General features: G+C 36.7%; 1 protein-coding gene across 2 annotated transcripts in view; it reads left to right on the forward strand.

Moving 5' to 3' along the window:
* Window positions 1-14,778, forward strand: part of atp2a3 (ATPase sarcoplasmic/endoplasmic reticulum Ca2+ transporting 3) — a 71,153-nt gene extending 56,375 nt beyond the window's left edge. The window contains exons 14-22 of one of the 2 annotated variants that reach the window (XM_059351486.1): window positions 557-892; window positions 4,469-4,689; window positions 6,463-6,665; window positions 9,200-9,285; window positions 9,569-9,702; window positions 11,159-11,276; window positions 13,138-13,255; window positions 13,396-13,429; window positions 13,549-14,778. In XM_059351486.1, the coding sequence (XP_059207469.1) occupies window positions 557-892; window positions 4,469-4,689; window positions 6,463-6,665; window positions 9,200-9,285; window positions 9,569-9,702; window positions 11,159-11,276; window positions 13,138-13,255; window positions 13,396-13,400 (1,221 nt within the window). In that variant the 3' untranslated portion in view covers window positions 13,401-13,429; window positions 13,549-14,778. The remainder of the gene's footprint in view (window positions 1-556; window positions 893-4,468; window positions 4,690-6,462; window positions 6,666-9,199; window positions 9,286-9,568; window positions 9,703-11,158; window positions 11,277-13,137; window positions 13,256-13,395; window positions 13,430-13,548) is intronic. The other variant, XM_059351485.1, reaches the window with a different exon arrangement.
* Window positions 14,779-24,886: the final 10,108 nt, after the last annotated feature.

Here is a 24,886-nt window from a genome sequence, read left to right on the forward strand (position 1 = left end):
TTTATATAATAAATATAACCCTTTGAAACCCCCCAAAATGGTGAAGATTACACCAGTTAGTATTGCCAGTAACTGTAAAAATTGAAATTACAATAAAATTTTCATATTCCTTCTGAAATGATTCATGTTTGAATGAAATGCTTCCATCTAAAAAACAAACAAATCGTAGCTGAAAATAGAGATATTTCATTAAAATCATTTTGAGTTCTTTTATCTTTGGACAGAGCCTGGCTTTCTGTTTCCTCGTTTCAGTGCTTCATGCTAGATGTCAAACTATTATTTCAAAGCCATCTCTTCTGCTGTCTGTTTAATGTTTGAATCACAGCAGTGATTCAATCTTTATCTACTGAAAGCTTTCACGCTTTCTTTTTCTGTCTTCTTCTCTAAAATGATTCCTTGTTGCCAAAAAAAAAAAATTTGATGTTTTCAGCAGCAGCACAAATAAAAAGAGGTGAATTCGATTTCCGAGGTGAGATTCTGTTTTCAGATACTGTCTTGTGCAACCTAATCCTCCTCTCTCTCTCTCTCTTTCTGTTTCTTCTCTGTATCCATTCAGCGTGGTCTGACATTTGTTGGCTGCGTGGGCATGCTCGACCCGCCCAGGAAGGAGGTGATCGGTTCAGTGAAACTGTGCAACGAGGCAGGTATACGTGTCATCATGATCACCGGGGACAACAAGGGCACAGCTGTGGCCATCTGCAGACGAATCGGCATCTTCGGCGAGGACGAGGACGTGACGGGAAAAGCCTACACGGGCCGCGAGTTCGATGATCTCCCGTCGGATGCCCAGAGAGAAGCCGTGAAGCGGGCGCGTTGCTTCGCCCGCGTCGAGCCAGCGCACAAGTCTAAGATCGTTGGATACTTGCAGTCATTCGATGAGATCACTGCCATGGTGAGGACAGGAGCTGTGTGCTTCTTCCCAACTCCTTCAACTTTTCCACTTTTGTCTGCTTCCTGCAAACCCACATATTGTGTACTTCCTTTATCATATACTAGTGCAGTGCCCGTAGGAAGTATGCATTCGTATAGTGGGAGATTAAGTAGATTTTTCAATTATGGCCAAATGAGGTTGTGTGTGAAAGTGGGATGTACAATGAGGTGTAATACTCTTGTTAGTATACGAAGTGTATATTGGGTAATACATGGATGTACATTGAGATAGAAAGAGACACAGAAATAGTTATTTTAAGAAAAAGACTTAATCATTCAACATGGTTGGACATATATACAGACACAGATATAGGAGGGAATAAGTTTATATGCAGCACAAACAGATGGATGTGAATAATGTGAGTAAGGGTTATTAGGTGTGTTGATGCAGACCACAACAACATCTGCAACTCCATAAAACACTTACTTTTCATAAGGTACCACACCATCCAGCACATACACATTGAACATTGATATTCGCTGGAAATTATTTGAATATTATTGGAAAATCGAACCTTGTAGCGCACTTTAAAACTCCTAAAGATAGGAAGGCTAAATAGACTTACAGATGAGATGAGTCAGGGTGGAAATCCAGAGTGAATTGTGTTCCTGACCAGGTGTAGGCCTATCACACAACGGGGCAGAGCTCCCCTAAAAGGTGTCCAATCAGAAACAGTGCAATGCTGCAACACGTCCTACGTAAATAATGATATTTTGAAAAATGAATCGATTAAAAAATCGAGGATGCACACCTTTGTGCCATGCGCAAGCCACATACGGAATCTGAGGTCAGTCTGACTAACGGTCAGCAAGATATGCCCTAGACACACACACACACACACACACACACACATACACACACACAGACGCTTATAGATAGATAGATAGATAGATAGATAGATATCTTTATGCCTGTTTCAAGGCAAACAAACAAAAAAAAAGAAGCTTTTTCTCTTTCCTTCAACTGTGCAGTATGTGAATGACTTGTGGAGAATGGTTGAGAAGAGGCCAGTGAGGCGTGACATGTTCAGGTCTCTGTGAGGCTGCTCTCTCAGACAGTGCTATCAGAAGCTGTCATCTCCGGCCCGCTCTGCTGCGTCCTATCTGACACACGTCTCAGAAGAGGGGTTGATCCGAGGGGAAGATGGGCGGCAGGCAGGGAGACAACAATATCACCATTTGCCTGTCAGACTAACTCCAGCATTCAAAGCGGTCTAAAGCCGCTTTAGGCCCTGCCATGACAGAGGAATATATCTCACTTGCTCAGCTTTAGCTTAATCCTGTCTGGATCTGAAACGATAATGAGACTGTGCATAATGAGATAGTGGTTTGTTTCCAGTCATTGTTAGTTTGGTAGACCAGTCACTGTTGAAAGAATAATCTCCCCTCAAATGTAATATGGATATTTTAAAGTCCCCTTTCTTTAAAAAAAAGTTTTGTAAAAAATAGTTATGTCCCCTAAATGTCTCACATATACTGACTTGTACCTGTGAAAACTTTGTCACTACTGGGTTGTTGTTTTTTTTGTTGTATCCAAATTTGGGACATCCTATAATATGGTGTATTTCTCGCCATATTGTGCTCTAATATGTGTGAACAGACCATAATACATAAATTTTTACCATTTTTAGGCATTTTAAAAAATGACCATTTTTGACAAAAAACGACATACTATATTATGACAAATTTTGGACATCCTTTAATATGGTGTATTTTGGGATAAATTGTGTGATAATATGTATGAACAGAATAAAATTTGGCCATTTTAAACATTTTCAGGCCTTTTCAAATTTCACCATTTAAAAAAAAATTCAACAAACATGTTTTGTTTTCCCCATATTTTGGACATCCTATAATATGGTGTTTTTCTATTTCTCGCCAAATTATGCTCTAATATGTATCAACAGACTATAATTGGGCCATTTTAAACAGTTTAAAATTTGAGCATTTTTGACAAAAATTGACATACTAGTATCACTTTCTCTCCAAATTTTGGACATCCCATAACACGGTGACTATTTTCTTTTTATGTCACAACTTCAGAAATCCAATTTCTGTCTAATATGCAAAAACAAATGCCCAAAACCTCCAGCATGGAGGGGACTTTCACTATGGAGAGTCCGGACACACTGTAAGAAATAAAATTAGACTAGAATGGACATTTTGCTGTTTACTGAGGTCATTTGGCTTGTTCCACAAAAATGGTGATTGTTGTTAGTTGACAGAGAGACAACACATGTCAGCTGAGACATAAACTGTATCATCAGATCTGGAAACAGACGGCTGGCAGCGCTGAAGTCTCGGGGAGCGAGGCGGAGGGACCGTTAGACCCAGTGGCACCAGCCAACTGTTGGGCCTGTTTTCTACAACCAGTGTATCATGAGAGAATGGAGGGATTAGTGAGATATCTAGCTAACTAGTGGACAGCTGGCTAGTTAGGTACCTTGCTAATTCTGCTGTACCAGTTACAGAAAAGGAGCTTAACAAAGTTGTCACTCATCTGGTGATGAGAAAAGTGTTTTCTTAGGCTTTGATCAGAGTGTGTGGGTAAAGCACGAGGTTGTTTTAGGTCATTTAGGGGCTGGCCCTCATGCTTCATACTACTCCACTGGTCTTTTGGTTCACCAGTGACACCACAACGTGCTGCTGCTCTTCCTCCAGTCACCTTAGCATGAACAGCAGCAGCAGCGGTGGTGGTGGTGGGAGGGGCACAGGCCAAATTCAAAATTTCTCAATGAGGGAGAGAGCTTAGATGAGCCTCTGGCCAATTTTATTTTAGTTTAAAAAATAAGGTTTTATGTGGAAAACCATGTTAAACAAAAATGAATCAAATCAGAATATGTTGCGTAAAAACTGACTGGAAACAAGAATAGTAACACATTTTTTATTCTGTTTCTGTTTCCATTACAAAAATAAGTTGATTTATTTATTATTTTGCCCCAGAACATATTCCTCTTTTAAATAAAACTCCATGCAGTTGCAGTATCCACAGAACTTAGCTCTGTTAATGTACAGGTTCATCTCAAAAGTTCATTTTCAGTGCATTAGTATTGAGTCATATAAATGGACATACTTTTCAGAGGCCAACATTTTCACATTAAACATACTTTTTAAAACTGGTCTTTTTTGTAATATTCAATTTTTTTGAGACACTGAATTTTAGGTCTTCATTAAATGTAAGCCATATATAAGTAATAAGTATATTATATATTATATATATAAGTAAGTCATTATATTTAGAATACATTAACCAAATTAAGACTTGAAATGTTTCATTCTGTGTGTAATGGATCTATATTATGTGTTATTTCCACTTTTTGAATAGAATTACTGACATTAATGAACTTTTCTATGATATTCTAATTTATTGAGATGCACCTGTATATATGCAGCCTAAGAAAAAAAAATCTTATTGAAATTATTGGTCTTGATGTCTGTTTTATGCATACATTAATAATCTTTTGGGATCATTCACATATGCAATCCTTTAAGTTAGGTCTTCTGTATTAATGACAGAAGCTTTGTTTTGTGGTCACAGACTGGAGACGGTGTGAACGACGCCCCGGCCCTGAAGAAAGCAGAGATCGGCATCGCCATGGGTTCTGGCACAGCTGTGGCCAAGTCGGCGTCCGAGATGGTGCTGTCTGATGATAACTTCTCCACCATAGTGGCTGCTGTGGAGGAGGGCAGAGCCATCTACAACAACATGAAGCAGTTCATCAGATACCTCATCTCCTCCAATGTTGGAGAAGTGGTCTGGTGAGGATCTCCAACACACGCTGACGTTTTGATGAGATGAGAGAAGATCAGATTCAACTTTATTGTCATTGAACAGAGTAACAAGTACTAGGACAATGAAATGACCATCAAACTGTCCGTACATATACATAAACATACATACAATATGACAAAAGGGTGGACAGGACAGGAAGACAGGAATGGAAGAGATACAGCATAACAAGACGATAGGGGAGCAACATAAGCACATACCCAGTACACTGGTAACACTTTACAATAACCATCATTTATAAATGGTAAACAGGTAGTTTATTAATGTTTAATCATCATTTATAAACCGTATATAAACCATTTAGAATGGTCAATAATTAATAATAATAAGAATAATAATTTCTTAATGTTTAACTAACCAAATAATTTATAAATGGCTACTAGATGGTATATTAATGTAAGTTTATAGTTACTTTACCATTAACAAACAATTAAATTATAATTAATTAAATAGTTTTAGTTGCACTCATTTTAACATTTTTAACACCATATTAAGTATGTTAATGATTTTGAAATGATTCATATACCTTTTAAGAAATTGTTTGAATACATTTAACGATTAAATTTGTATAGAACTTTGTAAATGGTTAATAAATGGTTTATAAACCATCTATAAACATTACATAGTTGGTTATTGTAAAGTGTTACCAATACACTTACAACATGAAAAACTTATGACTTGCAACAGGGGAGCAGGGTGCTTGCATGAGCATAGATGCTCTTATCGCTTTAAGTGATGCCGCCTGGCATGCATACCCATTCCCATTCCACACACTTTTGCGTCACCGTATGCAGCAGATTTCCTCTTGAAAACGATCGTCTAAACGCGGAATAAAAAGTGAAGACGCGACGCCACTTTTGCGTCTTCTGTTCAGACTCTCATGTAAACGTAGCCTAAGACACTAGACTAGACTAGACTAGACGAGGCAAGACTAGACTAGACGAGGCAAGACTAGACTAGACTAGACTAGACTAGACGAGGCAAGACTAGACTAGACTAGACTAGACGAGGCAAGACTAGACTAGACTAGACTAGACTAGACTAGACGAGGCAAGACTAGACGAGGCTAGACTAGACGAGGCAAGACTAGACTAGACTAGACTAGACGAGGCAAGACTAGACTAGACTAGACTAGACGAGGCAAGACTAGACTAGACGAGGCAAGACTAGACTAGACTAGACTAGACTAGACGAGGCTAGACTAGACTGGACTAGACTAGACGAGGCAAGACTAGACTAGACTAGACTAGACGAGGCTAGACTAGACTAGACTAGACGAGGCAAGACTAGACTAGACGAGGCAAGACTAGACTAGACTAGACTAGACGAGGCAAGACTAGACTAGACTAGACTAGACGAGGCAAGACTAGACTAGACTAGACGAGGCAAGACTAGACTAGACTAGACGAGGCAAGACTAGACTAGACTAGGCTAGACGAGGCAAGACTAGACTAGACTAGACGAGACTAGACTGGACTAGACTAGACGAGGCAAGACTAGACTAGACTAGACGAGGCTAGACTAGACTAGACTAGACGAGGCTAGACTAGACTGGACTAGACTAGACGAGGCAAGACTAGACTAGACTAGACGAGGCTAGACTAGACTAGACTAGACTAGACTAGGGAAGATAGGTAAGATAAGGAGGGGGAGAGGAGAGAAAATGAGCCTTGGTTGAGAGTTTTCCCCTTCAGTCTGACGTCCTCAGCTGATGTTTCTGTTTCCTCCTCGTCCGTCTGCAGCATCTTCCTGACAGCCATTCTGGGTCTCCCCGAGGCTTTGATCCCCGTCCAGCTGCTCTGGGTCAACCTGGTGACCGATGGCCTGCCTGCCACCGCCCTGGGCTTCAACCCCCCAGACCTGGACATCATGGACAAACCCCCCCGCAACCCCAAGGAGCCCCTCATCTCCGGCTGGCTCTTCTTCAGATACCTGGCCATCGGAGGTAGGATTATCTCTGCTTCTGCTTCTGCTCCTCTCTGAACTGGCCGGCTGGTTGATCCGGTTGGTTTGAAGTTAGCCCTTGGTAGATGGACTGTAATAAACAGATGGTTCATCCAATCACCTGCCAAGTATTTTTTGAAAGTGCTTGCCCTTTTCCAAATACTTTCCAATGACTGATTCTCAGATGGTTCTGCATAACAAACCATCTGGTGCAGTTGGGGTTGAACAAAAGTTGCTACAAAGTCATGAAAGCTTATATATGGACATTTTTTATATTTTTTAAAAAAAGAAACAGAGATGCTAGAGACAAGTAAAACAACTTTTTGATAGACATCTGACAACTAGCTAACATTACACATAGCTACTAGCAGAAACAATGCTCACTGACACATCAATGTTATTTCATGTCTCCATGAGTTAAGAGAAAAAAACTCTTAATATTAGACCACCCTTTTTCTTCAATTTAATGTTCATTTTAATGCCTGGTACAACTAAAGGTTCATTTGTTTGGACAAATATAATGATAACAACAAAAATAGGTCATAAGAGTTTAATTCAAGTGCTGATATCTAGACATTTTCCATTGTTTTATGGATAATGATTTTGGTTATTATCAAGAAAACCATGGAAAATGTCTAGATATCAGTTTTTAGATTAAACTCTTATGACCTATTTTTGTTGTTATCATTATATTTGTCCAAACAAATGTACCTTTAGTTGTACCAGACATTAAAATGAACACGTAATTGAAGAAAAAGGGTGGTCTAATATTTTTATATGATATATTATATTTCTGCTTTTTACCATCAAAATATGCCAACACTTGTTATATGCCAGAAGTTTTACCTCAAAAGGTTCTAATGGAGATTTAATGAGTATTATTTATCAGCCCTGCAGGATCATGACAAAAGACACTGCACACCTGTTTGTGATTTTGTTTTTTGCTAGAATATTATAAGCTTCAACAGTTTCCATCCAGAGTCAGTCCATCAGTCTGCCACTGCCAGCTGTCACCAAGTTACACACATTCATTCATTTCCATGTATTTTATTTGTTTTCATAAAAGGCTTCATAGTTCAATACACTTTTGTCACCGCCACACCTTTGTTAACATTTATCATTTCATTACTCACCATAGCTTTTAGATAATGTTGATGGTATTTATATTTTTAATTTCTCATTTTATATTCACACCTTTTGCTTCAGTTTTTGCTGCTGTGACAAGTGAATTTCCCCATTGTGGAATCAATAAATTCTAATCTAGCCAAATACTATTTGAATATTTCAATTTAAAAAAATAGTAATACATTGCATTATAACCTAACAATAATATAATATGATATGATGTTTTTCTGTCATTTCAGAATGAATTATGTGATAATATGTATCAACAGACTATAATTGGGCCATTTTAAATATTTTTAGGCATTTTAAAATTTGACCATTTTTGAAAAAATCGACATACCATAGTAAGACTTTTTTTGTTTGCTTTCTCCAAATTTTGGACATCCCATAATATGGTGTATTTCTGTCATTTCTTGCCATATTGTGCTCTAATTTGTATTTATATTCACACATTTTGTTTCTGTTTTTGCTGCTATTACAAGTGAATTTCCCTGTTGTGGGATCAATAAACTATAATCTAATCTAATCTAAATACTTTTTGAATATTCAAATCGGGGCGGTAGTTATGCTGGATGTTAGCAGTTGCTTTGCCACAAAAAGGAAATGTTGAAGGAGAATATTTGCCATTGTGTGATTGTGCCCTTACACATTCTCTTTTGTTGTTTCTCTCACTTAACCAAGCCTCTAGAAGTGTTAAAAATAGTCAAATGAATCCCAGGAACATAAATCCACGTCTCCCCAGTATATTCTCTATCTTGTAACGGTCCTTGGCTGAAAAAAACAATTGAGGACCTCCAAGGTTATAATAGTTTTGGATTTTTAATTAGTTTTAGTTTTAATTTCGTTGTGATTTTTTGTTTTCAAATTCAGTTAGTTTTAATTAGTTTTTAGAGTGAGTTTGCTAGTATTAATTTTTTTTTTTTTTTTTTTTTTTTTTGGAAAATGCTTTAGTTTTGTGCGTTTTAGTTTAGTTTTTATTTGTTTTAGTGTTAGGTTTAGTTTTAGTGTTTTTGTAATGGGGTATTTGTTGGGTGCGAGATTAAAAAAAGTCACAATAAATGTTGCCTTTATTTCCTTTGTCTTATCCATCTCAGCCCCAATAAGTTTATTAAGTCATAAACCAGATAGATGAAATAGATTTCATATCTATGTATATATATATATATATATATATACATATGTGTGTGTATGAAAAAAGTTGACAAAGACGAAAACTAAGGACATTTTCACTATAATTTTAGTTAGTTTTGTAACCACACAATACAGTTTCAGTTAGTTATCATTTTTTTTAAAAACTCGTTTTTATTTTTATATCAGTTAACAAAAATGTTTTTTCTATTCTAGTTATCGTTATTTCGTTAGTTTTCTTTAACTATAATAACCTCTAATAAATGACTGTTCTTCCTGTAGGATATGTGGGTCTTGGAACAGTGGGTGCTGCCACGTGGTGGTACCTGTTTGATGAAGAAGGCCCACAAGTGTCGTTCTACCAGCTGGTGAGTTGTGAAGCATTGCTGTTCTCCGTCTGTCTCTGTCTTCCTTTATTTACTGCAGCACAGTCCCATCCTCAGAATATACAGGTGCATCTCAATAAATAAGAATATCATAGAAAAGTTTATCTATGTCAGTAATTCAATTCAGAAAGTGGAAATAACACATTATATAGATCCATTACACACAGAATGAAACATTTCATGCCTTCATTTATTTAATTTCTTCTAATTATAATGATTATGGCTTACATTTAATGAAGACCTAAAATTCTGTCTGTCCCTGCAGAGACACTTCATGCAGTGTACCGAGGACAACCCGGTGTTCAAGGGTATAGAATGTGATGTGTTTGAGTCCCGCTACCCAACAACCATGGCCCTGTCTGTGCTGGTCACCATCGAAATGTTCAACGCACTCAACAGGTCGGTCATCTATTCTGCCCTACAAAGTCTTACTGCAGTAATTACATTTTTGGTCAAAATTGAGTTATAACTAAAAATGAACCCCTTGATGTCTGTTTCATCTTGTGACAATGTTTTAGATTAAAAATGTGCTTTATTTCAGAGAAATAATGATATAAAAAAGCACAAAATCCAACTCAAAACCGAGCATTAAGTGCACTTTACCACGGTCTGCTTTGGATATATATATATATATACTAATTTAAACATAAAAATAATAGAAATTCTGAGTTTATTTGATAGGGAAATTATTATCTAGATAGTGATGAAGTAAAAAAGTGAGATAAAATTATATTAAGACTAAAATGTAACATTTCTTTACAATATTAAGTCTAATATACACAAATCTTTGAATTGAGTTGTTGAACACTTTTAAATACATTTATATAACAAAATTAATTTGAAAATGTTTATTCACTGAAAACCAAAGACCACAACATTTAGGTTACTGCACTCTGTTTTTGCATTACTATTAGAACCTTTTACAGCAAAACTAGAATGCAGTAACTACATTTTTGGGGTCAAAGGTCAAATAAATCATCATGATTTTTTAGTATAAAAATTACATCATCAATACATGTAGGAATGTATTGACAAGTGTCATATGACTAATCTACATATAACCCATTTGTCTGACCAGTTAAAACACATTAAAAATCTTTCAAGCCTTTTTTCTCAGTTTTACCCTTTGTGTAGTTATGCAATTAGGCTTAATAGGGCAGTATTGCTTCTTTAATGTTACAGCTGCCTGATATCTAATAAAAATAGACGCTGTCATCCAACAGACGGCACTTCATTTGGGAAATAATCACATAGCAGAAAAACATCACAAACATCAGCTTTTTTCACTGCTCAAGGACTTAGTGTTGCTGTTTATAACGAAGTTATATTTTAGAATCTGCATTTGGGGAATGTGGCAAAGGAAGGGAGCTCAGCCACACATCTTAAGAAATGGAATAATGCTTATTTGGGGAGGCAGAAAATAAAAGGAACAGTGGTATGACGGGAAAAGTCCCGGTGTTTTTGCCAGGATTGCTCATGGAGCAAGCCTGTCAGTAGCTCCCTATAGAAACAAATGCTGATGTCTCATTTAGGAAAGAATCTGAGAAAGGGAAGGTTGAAATAAAGAGCTGCCCGACTAAAATGTTATCCAAACCAAGACAGTCGGTTAAACTGACAGAGATGTTTACATGGTCGGAGACTTTATTTTTAGTCTATTAGCTTAATTGCGAAGACATTTTAATTAAATGTCGTCTTATTTCTTTAACTGTTATGTGGTTGTAATTTTTTCCTCCAACAAACTGAATTAAAACCTCAAAGTTTGTGAGCTTGGCAGAGTCGTTTTCATGATAGAATAACCACCATGTATGTCCCTGATGTCAACATGTTTTGATCTATTAAAACTTCTTCCCTCCAGTTTGTCTGAGAACCAGTCCCTGGTCAGGATGCCTCCCTGGGTTAATATCTGGCTGCTGGGAGCCATCATCCTCTCCCTCTCCCTGCACTTCTTAATCCTCTATGTTGAGCCTCTGCCGGTACGTATTCCTCCACAAGACTCTCGAACCCTTCTCTGGATATGTAGGGACAGATACATACTGCTAATTCTACATATGCATGGTGTAGAACCTGATAATGTAATAAATTCCCGATAATGTAATAAAAATCGGCACTTGAGTCCATTGAAAATGTAATAAAACCTGATAATGTAATAACTTCCCGATAATGTAATACACTTTTTTACCAATAATGTAATAAAGTATAACACCAAGCACCTTTAGATTTCAAGAAGCTGTTGAATGCGTTCGTGTGTCATGGATACCTCATTTGTGAAAAACGGATGAACGGGTCAAAAGTTAATAAACATTCAACTTTGACCTGTTGGTGGCGCTAGAGCTCTTGAGCTAGAGTTGCCTACACAGTATCACCACTGGAACCCAAGTAATGGGTCTGCTGTTAAATTATTACAATATTGGGGAATTATTACATTATCAGGACTTGCAAAATGAAGGCTAACCTGATAATGTAATAACCTCCCATTAATGTTATGCTTTATTACATTATTGGTAAAAAAAAGTGTATTACATTATTGGGAAATGCACTTTATTACATTATCGGGAAGTTATTACATTATCAGGTTTTATTACATTTTCAATGGACTCAAGTGCAGATTTTTATTACATTATCGGGGTTATTGCATTATCAGGTTCTACACATGGTCTAAATCAGACATGTCCAAACTGTTCCAGAAAGGCTCATGTGGCTGCAGGTTTTCCTTCCAACCAAGCAGAAGCACAACAGGCACGAGACATTTAAATCAAATGATCTCAGGGTTCAAACAGCTGATCAGTCGAATCAGGTGTGCTCTTGATTGGTTGGAACTAAAATCTGCAGCATCATGGTCCTTTGTGGAATATTTTGGATGTGCCTGGTCTAAATGAAGGATGATATTTTTTGAAAAGCATATTGTTCCTGAGAGCTTTGATTCTGAAGGCAAAAAATACCTGCATAGAAAAGTACAGTGGCTCAGAAAGCTCATTGACATAGACTGTCTATATCATGCACTGCAGCTTAAGAAAACTCATGCAAATAGAACAAGAACAGAAAACAAGAGGGGAGGTTTTGTTTCAGCATTGGTAGGAACCTACAGTCATGGAAAAAATATTAGACCACCTGTTTTTCTTCAATTTCTTGTTCATTTAAATGCCTGGTATAACTAAAGGTACATTTGTTTGGACAAATATGATGATAACAACAAAAATAGCTCATAAGAGTTTAATTTAAGAGCTGATATCCAGACATTTCCCATGGTTTTCTTGATAATAACCAAAATCATTATCATGAAAACCATGGAAAATGTCTAGATATCAGCTCTTGAATCAAACTCTTATCAGCTAGTTTTGTTGTTATCATTATATTTGTCCAAACAAATGTACCTTTAGTTGTACTCGGCATTAAAATGAAAAAGAAAGCAAGGAGAAAACAAGGGTGGTCTAATATTTTTTTCCATGACTGTATATTAAGCGGGAATTCTGGAGGTCAAATCTACGCATTGGACAAAAACACTGCAAGTCACACAGAAAAAAGTTCCACAACGACAGAAGTTTCCAGAGGTCAATAAATATTGTGGGTATCCTGGAAACCTGTTGTTTTGTAGCTCTTTTCCATTGTGGTCTGTGCATTTGCATGTGTTTTTGTATTTAGCTGTGTTTTCTCCATGTGCTGTCGTTGTTTGATCTGATTGTTGGTGTAGATGTTTTCTTCATTTGCTTGTTTCTTGAGTTGCAGTGCATTGAATAGGACCACTTCAGAAAAGGCTTCTCTGCACCCTAGCTCTGTCCACTATCTGACGCATTGTTAGAAGACTTTCTGACTTTTTTTATTTCTTCCGTCCTTTAGCTGATCTTCCAGGTAACCCCCCTGCACTGGTCCCAGTGGATCGTGGTCCTGAAGATTTCCATCCCAGTTATCCTCCTGGACGAGGCATTGAAATATATCTCCAGGAACCATCTAGAAGGTATGTTTTTGGGCCAATAAATCAACCGACTGTAACACAGATGGGTGCTGTGAGTCTGAAATATTTCTGTTAATGCTGAACATCAGATTTTACTGACAAGTCTTTTCTGCTCTTTTCTCTCTCCTGTATTTCTACTTCAGCCTAAACTCTTTTTATGTCACCTTCTGTGAAAAGGTACTCTATTTCCACCCTCTTCATGCTATCTTCTCTCTCCAGTAGAAACAGTTATAGACTGAACACACCAGTGACCATGCATTCTTAATATGTTGTTGTTGTTTTTTTATCCCTGGCAGGTGATGAGGAGAAGAAATATCGGAGGAGATGGCAGCTGAAATAAGACCTCTCCCTCAACACACTCCCACACTTAGACACGCCTACCCTCTTCCCTTTAACAGCTAGAAACCTTTTCTCTCCCCTGTCCTCATTCCCCACTCCTGCATGTCCAACAAACCACCACTAGAAATGAGCAGGGCTTGCATGAGAACAAGTGTGCAAGAAAGAGAGCATGCGTGTTCCCGCGAGCATGGCTTCGTACGAGTGTGTGAGTGAATGAAACTGTGTGTGTGTGTGTGTTTGTGTGTGTGTGAGGAGGCAGACGCAGGCCTGTCTTTATAGTTGCGAGAGCGAGAAACAACTGCAGAAAAAAAAGAAAAAAACACAAGATAAAACTGCCCAGGGCTCTGCTTTTTAAAGATATCTGCTCATTGGTTTCCTGACTGTACAGTACAAACATAGTGGTGCAGTAACCGGACTTTGGGAGGGAAGGAGAGGGAGGACAGGGGAGCGGAGGTGGAGAATAGTGGGTGGGAGGGGAGGGGAGGGGGATTGGAAATCGGCACAGAGACCGAAAGAGAGATGGAGAGGCCTGCCGTGGAGAAGAGACTGGTGTACACACTGGCAAAAGAAGAGCATCAGCAAGAATGTGGAAGGCGAAAACAGGCGGCTCTCGACGCGGTGCGACCAGCGTGGAGAGCCGTTGTTTCTGTGTGTGTCCGCAAAAACTTTATCTGGAGGTACCGCCCAGGCTCCTGCCTGCCACCCACACTACTGGCAGTGAGCTCCAGCCAGCTCTGCAGGAGCGAGGCCTGATCAGCACAACACAATTATTTCTCTGGCCAGTTTGTCACAGTGCTGCTCCTTCATCGCTCTTTGTCCTCCAGCTCCTGTTGATCGTGTTTTATGCAGAATTACTCTCCTTTTGCCTGTCCTTCTCCTTCTCCTTCTCCTTCTCCTTCTCCTTCTCCTTCTCTCTCTCTTTCTCTCTGTCTCTCTTTCTCACTCTGTGTCGAGGAGGCAGCTGTGGGCCCGGGGGGGTCGGCGCATTATCGGGCTCTAGAGTGGGGTTGTTGGGATGTTGCTCCACCTAAAGGTGTGAATAGCTTTACGCCGCTTGGCCGCTTCCTTCGGCTCTTTAATTTGAGGGGCTGAGGTCAGCTCACAGACTTGGTAAACATCTTTAAAAAAAAAAAAGGTAACACTTTCTATAAAACCCCATGTCTTTAATGTATCACAATGAGTTATAATCTACATATAGCAATGTACAGTCATGGAAAAAATGATAAATGATAAAATAGTTTTCTTCAGTGTCTTGTTCATTTTAATGCCTGGTACAACTAGGTACATTTGTTTGAGCAAATATAATGATAACAACAAAAAATAGCTCATAAGAGTTTAATTTAAGAGCTGATATGTAGCCATTTTCCATGGTTTCTTGATCATGATATTGGTTATTATCAAGAAAACCATGGAAAATGTCTAGATATCAGTTCTTAAATTAAAACTCCTATGAGCTATTTTTGTTATTGTTATATTTGTCCAAACAAATGTACCTTTAGTTGTACCAGACATTAAATTGAACAAGAAACTGAAGAAAACAATGGTGTAATATCTTTTTCCATGACTGTATAATTATAGTTATAAGCATTCATGAAAATTAGTAATGCTTTGTGGCAATCATAAGGTGTTATAGAGCATTTTATAATGACTTCAAAGGTCAATTATAATATTTTGGTAATGCTGGTCTCTCACTGACAGTCTATAAGGCATTATAAACATACTTGTGATGCATTATAGAGGTAAAATTAGCATTACCCCCTACCTCATCCCTATAATCAAATTATAATGCATTATAACAAGGATTATAAACATACTTTTTTTAGGGTTAGGATTAGCCCAACCCTATAATCACATTATAATGCATTATAACAGTAATTATAATGTATTCTAACTATACACTTTGACAAAAAGAATGTCAGTGAGTGAACAGCAATTCTAAAGTTTTATGATACTTGGCCTTATAAGTCATTATAAAATGCTTTATATAGAGTTACAGTTTTTGCCATAAAGCATGAGGAGTATTCACACAGCTTATAACTGTAAAAATAGAGTGCTATAAGCAGATTATAATGCATTCGGTATGTAAATGAGGCATTATGGACAGGGGCATCTTGGAAAGTGTTACCCGAAAAACAAATAAAAATGTCAAACAGCAACTAAACCAGCATATCAGTAGATTAGTTGTCAGCCAGTCCACCCAGCTGGTCCTGTTAAGCCTCACTTTAATGTCCATCTGCTGTGCTGCCATTGGAGTTTTAGCTGTCAGATATTTAAATTGAAGGCAGATCTGAGCAAGAGGATGAAGCTCGCCGACATTCTGTACATAATACTCGTCTCTGAGCATCACGTTGCGGATCTACCTTCAATTTCTTCAGTTATTTCTAACCCTGCACCAGCGCTAACCTACGTGTGCATATAGCCTTACTTGAATTAATTTGTCTGATTTGACTTGATAGGCTTTTCAGTCGTTGAATCGCACTGATGATGTAGTTAAAGTAAGTTAAGGAATGGCAAGTAAACCGCTTCTTGATTGTCCCACTTGGTCATGAATCATTTATATATTAAGCACATTTAACATCCATGCCTTATACAGCCCACTGCACCTCCACATTGAACATGTGGTCGAAATGAATGTGTTTTTGCTAGCCTTTAATTAGCCTTTTACCCACCGCCACCACTCCCACTCATACGTGCCCCAACGGTGATATTCATTCTGATCACTTGAGGTCTTACAGACTCTGAATGTCCACCTGGTCTGAGGCATGTTTAATAGGAAACCCTTTTTGTTGTGCTTTGTGCGCTGCTCCCTCAGCTCCTCCTGCTCTCTCAGTGCTTTAGCGACTCACTTTGGTATTGTTTTATAATGACTAAATAGTAATGTATTTGACTGAATGAACCCACACGGTTTGGATTGTGTCTTTAAGTCTTAATTATGGGTTTTGTGTTGGGCTCTGGTGCTCTGTGGACTGGGTCAGTGGTGTTTTTGGTCTCTTGCTGCTTCCACATAGGACAGAGGAGAGGGTGTGCATTAAAATAAAACAAACAAACAAACAAGAATAAGATCTGCACACTGTCAGTTGCTTCTAATGAATGAGAAAAATTAATAAACAACATTTTATTTCATTCATTTGTCAACAACTGGGAGTTATTGATTACGGAAACCCTGAGAGGAGAGCGATAAAAGGAAATTCTGGTTAATTATTTTTTCATTCAGGTGAAAAAAAAGGTTATTGTTAAGTTCCCTATTTTTTTTCCATCTGTGAAACAGGTGGGGATTTTGTCTTGTTTTTATTTTTTGTTCTAAGTTCCTTAGAAGCAGATAAAAAGAAAAGTTATGACAGGTGAATTATTTTTTTAAGTTACCATTTGGGTCATGTTTCTGTGTTTTTGTTGTAATACCCATTATGGCCACACGAGGTTGAAGTGCTCGACTTCCCCGTGTTCTAACTGGGACTACAAGCATTCATGTTTTCTTCCAGGTGACTTTTAAACTCTCCATGCACTCTAAACACAAGGTACATATATTGTGTGTTTTCACAAGTTGTGTAACATCACTTTCACATTGTTTTGGCTAGAAATGTGCAGAAAACATGGATGCTTTTGAGGCCAGTAGAGCATACATGGGCAAATTACAGCCCGAGGACCATCTTAGTCCGGCCCACGACATTTAAAAAAAACAAAAAAACACTCTTTTACTAAAAAAGCAATAAAAGGGAGCATTAATCACACAGCAAATTAATTAACCAGGATGAATGCTTTAAAAAGGAAAAAAATTGACTCAATGTCACGTTTTTAACAAAGAGTGGACATCTAGATATTTCATCACATCTGTCAGTTCAAAGGCGGTATGTTAAATATGTCAAAGTATCGCCGTGTTTAAGCAATACAACATCAAGAGACATTTTTTGACCAAGCATGCTAACTATGCTACAAACTTATCATCTCGGGTTAATGCAATATGTTTCATCAGTGACCTGTGCAGCGATTCAGATCACACAACTGGCACAAAAGTTAAAAAAAAAAAAAAAAAAGCATTAAAGAGGATGTTTTAGGCAAGTAATCTTTTCTTTGTGCACCAGATAGACACACCAATGTAAAAAAACCTCAATATTTTATAACAGAAAGTTATTTATTTTTTAAACAAGGACTCATGCATTCTGGGCAGGCAAATAGCTGATCAACAAATCAATCTGTCATGACCACAAAATGAATGTAGTTATACATAATTCAACACTATGCGTTTCATGTTTCAATTCATGTTTCAATGTGTGGCCCTTCGTTTACTTTATCTACAGTCATGGAAAAAAATATTAGACTATTATTAGACTATTTTTTTCTTCAATTTCTTGTTCATTTTAATGGACAAATATAATGATAACAACAAAAATAGCTCATAAGAGTTTAATTCAAGAGCTGATATCTAGACATTTCATGGTTTTCTTGATAATGATTTTGGTTATTATCAAGAAAACCATGGAAAATGTCTAGATATCAGCTCTTGAATTAAACTCTTATGAGCTATTTTTGTTGTTATCACTATATTTGTCCAAACAAATGTACCTATAGTTGAACCAGGCATTAAAATGAACAAGAAAGCAAGGAGAAAACAAGGGTGGTCTTAATACTTTTTTCCATGATTGTAAGTCAATTTGGCCCTCTGCAATAGAGCATGAGTTTGTGTTGCATTTTATGTTCTTGTGGGCAACATGAGTATTACAGCAACCAATACTTCTGACAAATGAAAAACATTTTGTGTCTTTTTTTTTCACCTGTTCTGAATCCATAACACAGGAGAGAAAATTTAAATCAAACTCAAACTGGATGAACTGATTTTTTTTGCTCTCTGGCCCCTTCCGTAGTAACTCACTGTGCAGATCTGCGTTCATTTTTCCCCCTTATCCTTGCTTCCAAACCTCATTTCAATAAGCAGGACTGAGAGGAAAATCCACCCTTAAACACGTCCAGCATTACAGAACTGTGTGTAATCTATTTTGTTGCTTGGTGATATATATTTTTTCTTACTCCGGGGGATAACTAGCCAAACTTAGATGGCATGACATCATAGAGTCCAGATATTTCCAGCTCCACATGCTCTCTGGGGTCATACTTGGAAATGTTCAGTAAGAAATAATGTTTAAAAAAAAAAAATACCCTAAAACATCCCAAATTGATGACAGTGTGAGAAGATTTAAGGGTGGAATTTTCCTTCAATTTTTATACCAAATGCTAGGTTTTGTGTCAAGTGAATAAAGGCTTTGATTTTCATTCTATTTGACATAAAACAGCCGTTATGTTGAGTTTAGTTTCACCAAAATGAGAGTGTGGCCCCTCTGTCCAGACCAGCAGACCAGCTGTCCCTGTCCCAGGTCCCCATGGCTCTGTAACATGCTGGCACTCTGGCCACCAGGCACTATAGGTCTGTATAGCCTTGTTATTTACTACTGAATCCTCAACTCTGTACAGAAGATGAGAATATGATCGCATGGAACCTTGTTACTGTAATAATAACCTATACAGTATATAATATTTAATTTTTTGATAACTTACATCGATGAAACATACTTACCAACAACACACAGACTTGCGAGAAAACTTTTTTTATTTTTCTTTGAGCACATGGTATCTAAGGATCTCCTCTTTTTTTTTTTTTGTTTTGTAGAATAGAAAAGGTTGTTTCTTCATTGTTCCCATTTTTGGTTTTTACAGTTGCTGGGGTTTTGTGTCTTTTACTGTAGGGGAAAAGAAAAATATGACGTTATCATGTTTAAGATAGACAAGAATCACGCTTTACGCTAAATAATGGCGGTGACGCTGATCATTTCAGTGATAGTTATCCGGTGTGAGAATGTTCAAGAATTTGTGAATGAACTGTGTCTGGTTTACACTGAGCGATAAGCAGTGATGAATCCTGGGTTATGAAGTTTTATGACTGTACATTGAAGGGCTTGGTGTGGATGCAGGCTCTAGAGACCCCTGACAATCCTTTTTTGGGTGGGACAGCTCTTCTCGCATGGTACTCAAAGTCCTCTATCTATCACCTGTAAAAGAAAATAACCACCTCGACTAACAGCAAAGGAGCGATCAGGTTCATATCAATAACATCTGACCCACCGTTCCCTTTTTCTGTCTGTGTAGACATGTAAACAGTCTCTAGAGCCCGAGTTCCACCTCTGAGAAATAAAAAAGGATTCTCTGTATTGCCTTGTTAATATTAATTGTGGACACATAATTTTATAAATGACAAAGACGTGGAAATAAAGATAATTTATCTTGTTATTTATTCAGAGGCTGTGTTTTTTTTATGTGCTGTTTTTAAATATGAGGTATGAGACTATGAATCTGTCCCAGGCTTAGGTGTCACTCAAAGAGACACATACTAATCAGGAAGGAACCCAATGGGAGCAAAAAAATATATATATTATTTTATATTATACAGGTGCATCTCAATAAATTAGAATATCATAGAAAAGTTTATTTATGGAATATTTTTATTGGTTTTTCGGGTAACACTTTCCAAGATGCCCCTGTCCATAATGCCTTATTTACATACCAAATGCATTATAATCTGCTTATAGCACTGTATTTTTATAGTTATAAGCTATGTGAATACTCATGCTTTATGGCAAAAACTGTAACTCAATATAAAAATATATATATAATATTTATGGAAATAACACATTATATAGATCCATTACACACAGAGTGAAACATTTCATGTCTTAATATATCTAATTTCTTCTAATTATAATGATTATGGCTTACATTAATTGAAGACCTAAAATTCAGTGTCTCAAATAATTTGAATATTACAAAAGATCATGTTTAATATGGAAATGTTGGCCTCTGAACAGTATGTCCATCTATATGACTCAATACTTGGTTGAGGCTATTTGACTTGAACTACTGGAAATGGACTTTTCCATCATATTCTAATGTATTGAGATACACCTGAAAAGTGCTAGGGGTAATTTAGAAATGGTGCCATCGTCACCTTGTTAGTCCAGCAGAGCACTGGTCTGCAAAATTTGTGCAAATGCACATAGAAAAGGTTCATTTCATTCATGCTCAAAAATCTTAATATCGGTAGCCATACCAATAATTAATTTTTCCCCTCTCAAATCAGAACTATTCAGAAAAATTCTGCATCGGTCAGGCCCTATTTTCCACATCCTGTCACTCTGAATTAAGAGCTGCAGCCTGCTACTGCTGCTTTACTTTAATATGTTATCAGCAATGGGGGGAAAGTATTCAGATACTTTACTTAAGTAAAAGTACTAATACCACACTGTGAGATTACTCCACTACAAATAAAATCCTGAATTCAAAACTTACTGAAGTAAAAGTACAAAAGTATCAACATAAAAATGTACTTAAAGTAATAAAAGTAAAAGTTCTTAATATGCTGAATGGACCCACTCAGATTGTTTTATATCAAAATATATTGCTAATACTTGGTTGGGGCTATTTGACTTGAACTACTAGAAATTGACTTTTCCATTATATTCTAATTTATTGAGATGCACCTGTAAACATATGTAAAAATTTCAATTGATTGTGTAAAATGTAATACATAGAATATATTAAATCTTCTAAAAAGGAACCAAGGATCATAGAAACTTGTACACAGAAGAGAAAACATTTTTAAAACTATATCTGACTTCAAAAGGGTTTAAATGACCCATATATACATAAAGTTGAAATAAAATATTTTTTACCTCTTTCCATGAAATGATTGTGACAATGTGATTTATTCTTGACAGATAAAGTGTATATCTTCTCAAAACTTTATTATTCAATCCTTTCCTAACATATCATAATGAAAATTAAACCACAATTAACAAAGAATTGTGTCTGAAAACAAATTTATTCCAACTCTATGGGAGACCGTGTACAAACTACTCACACAATCAACACAATCTCACAGTGGTATTTAAAAGTAAAATACTGGGGGAAAACTCACAAATGCATCAGCTCATAACTTCAGACCTGCAGACATTAAGTGGTGTTAAACAGACTGAACATAAAATGAACAAACTCTTTAAGGCAGTCTGTTTTCGGCCCCATATGTCTGCCTTTCATTTACTTCAGACACCAGCTGCATTATGCTGCCTGTGTTCTGCAGCTGGTGTGGAGCAAAAATGACTTTCATACCCTTACACAGAGTTAACTTTATTGCCATCACAAGAAATTATGTTAGGAATCTTGCCTTGGTGAGCTCATAGTGCCACAGGACGACTATAATAGTTCATTCATTATCCTTAACTGCTTATCTGAACTCTGGTCACAGAGCAGCGGTGGAAAAAGTATTCAGATACTTTACTTAAGTAAAAGTACTAATACCACACTGTGAAATTATTTCACTACAAGTAGAAGTCCTGCATTCAAAACTTACTGAAGTAAAAGTATAAAAGTATCAGCATCAAAATGTACTTAAAGTATCAAAAGCAAAAGTACTTGTTATGCAGAATGGACCACTCAGATTGTTTTGTATATTCCAAATATATCATTAGATTATTTGTATTGAGGCATTTACAGGTGCATCTCAATACGATGAAGAATATGATGGAAAAGTCAATTTCCAGTATTTATTTTTTAGGTTTATTTGTTTATTTGCACAGTTAGGGTTATATATATATATATATATATATATATATATATATATATATATACATACATATATATATACATATATATATGTGTATATATATATATATACACATATATATACACATATATATATATATATATATATATATATAATAAAAATAATATAAAAACAAAAATGAGCATGATATAAAAGTGTATTTTTGTGTGAATTAGAATTGTAAAACATCAGTTCAATGGGCTTTTAGACATCTTTTGAAACATTTTAGAGAGATGGAGTTCTTTGCCAGATGCGTCAAGTCAAATAGCCCCAACCAAGTATTGAGTCATATAGATGGACAAACTTTTCAGAGGCCAACATTCCCATATTAAACATACTTTAAAAAATTGGTCTTTTTATAATATTCCAATTTTTTAAGGCACTGAATTGTAGGTGTTCATTAAATGTAAGCCATAATCATTATAATTAGAAGAAATTAAATAATTAATTAAGACATTAAATGTTTCATTCTGTGTGTAATGGATCTATATAATGTGTTATTTCCACTTTTTTTAATTGAATTACTGACATCAATAAACTTTTCTATGATATTCTAATTTATTGAAATGCACCTGTATGAAAGCAGTGTTTTAACTTTGTAAAGATAGGGCTCATTTTAACTACTTAATAGACTTATTATGAGGTTTAATAAAATAAAAAAACAACTTTAAATGTATCATGTTTTTTATGCTAAATCTCAACCTGAAAAGTAACTAAAGCTGGCAGCTAATTGTAGTGGAGTAAAAAGTCCAATATTTACCTTTACACCTTTACATAAAATGGAAATACTCAAGTAAAGTACAAGTAACTAGAAATTGCACTTTGCATAGTACTTGGTTACTTTCCACCACTGGTCACGGGGGCCTGGAGCTGATCCAGGCTGACGCTGGGACAGGTCGCCAGACTATTGCAGTGCAAAAGTAATAATAGTAGTAGTAGTAATAATAATAATAAATCACATACAGTGGCAAGAAAAAGTATGTGAACCCTTTGAAGTTACCTGGTTTTCTGCATTCATTTGTCATAAAATGTGATCTGATCTGCATCTAAGTCCCAAGTATAGAAAAACGCAATGTGCTTGACCTAATACCTCACAAACATTATAATATTTCATGTCTTTATTGAACACATCCATTAAACATTCAAAGTGATGGTGGAAAAAGTAAGGGAACCCTTTGGCTACTGACTCCATTAAGAGCTAATTTGAGTCAGGAATTAGCAAACCTGGAGTCCTAACAATAAAATGAGATGTAAGTGAGGTGTAGAGATACTTTGACCTGTAAAAAACACTCAAACTTTTTGAGATTGCTATTCACAAGAAGCATCTGCTCATACTTTTTCTTAACACTGTATACATAAAACATCACAATACACAGAGGACCATGCTTGTAATAAAAAAGCTAAAATGATACATATTTAAAATGCAAGGGGTTTGCAAATCAGAAGTCAAATAACTTAATCATAGTAAAATATTCAAAGTAACATAGATAATTGAAAAGACAGCCGTGAACTAAAAACGAACTGTACCTTGGAGTGCCAGAGGTTTAATATTCCAGAGTGGATAGCCTCGGGGAATGTACTAAAGCACTCAGATTTAAAATCTAAAAGAGTACATGAGTGTGACTCATCTGATCAGCCCAGCCGCTGGAGTGTCATCCTGTCAGAAGTGCATTAAATCAATGGAGAGAAGCTGCAACACAGTGTGCATTGCACCTGTTGAACCAGCAGGGGGGGATAGTACACCACCTTACCTGTGTGTGTGAAGCTAAAGTGGGAACTGTTTCTCTTGTGTAATGAAAACCAACCTGAGGAGTCTGGAGACACACACTGTTGACACAGAGCGATCAGCCTCATCAGAGCAGGACAATCAAACAGACTTTTGCGTGAGTCAGAAACCTTTTATTTTCTTAAGCTGTCTGCATAAACACCGTCACATAGACCTCCACCTGCCTGTCTGCCGAGCAATTATTACCAAACAGTCATAAGTGCCCCGTCATGCTTCCTCAGATCTCACATGTAAGGATGACACACACCCGCTCCAGGGGAACTTCCCGGAGTGAAGGTGGGATCCCAAGAGCTGCAGGAGAAATAGAAGAGGATCTCATTAGTACCAGGCTGTTATTTCCACACTGAGCCTCAGAGGGATGCTGGATAGGGAGAGTCAGCGGGGGACACCATCCCAGTGGAACACACACACACACACACACACACACACACACACACACACACACACACACAGCACAGCTGAGGAAACACAGTAATGGAGAAATGGAAAGGTCACACAGGCACAAAGGGATCATTTTCTTCTAAATTTGCCTTTAAATTGAATATATATCTTACATCTTATACTATATGATACCTTATTACATCATACTATATACATACTATGCTTTATTATACTTCCCTACAGAGCCTAACTGCAGTAACTACTCAAAGGGTAAAACTGAGAAAACTGCTTTAAAGTTTAACGTATTTTAAAGCCAAATTAGTTATAGGTAGGAAAAGTAATATGACACTTATTTCTCCATGTATTGATTATGTAATTTTTATGCTAAAAAATCATGATGATTTATTTGACCTTTGACCCCAAAAAATGTAGTTACTGCGCTATATAATAACTATAATGTTGTATAACTATATAGTAACTATAA

The sequence above is a fragment of the Centropristis striata genome, chromosome 15 (genome assembly GCF_030273125.1).
Source record: "Centropristis striata isolate RG_2023a ecotype Rhode Island chromosome 15, C.striata_1.0, whole genome shotgun sequence".
Taxonomy (NCBI): Eukaryota; Metazoa; Chordata; class Actinopteri; order Perciformes; family Serranidae; genus Centropristis; species Centropristis striata.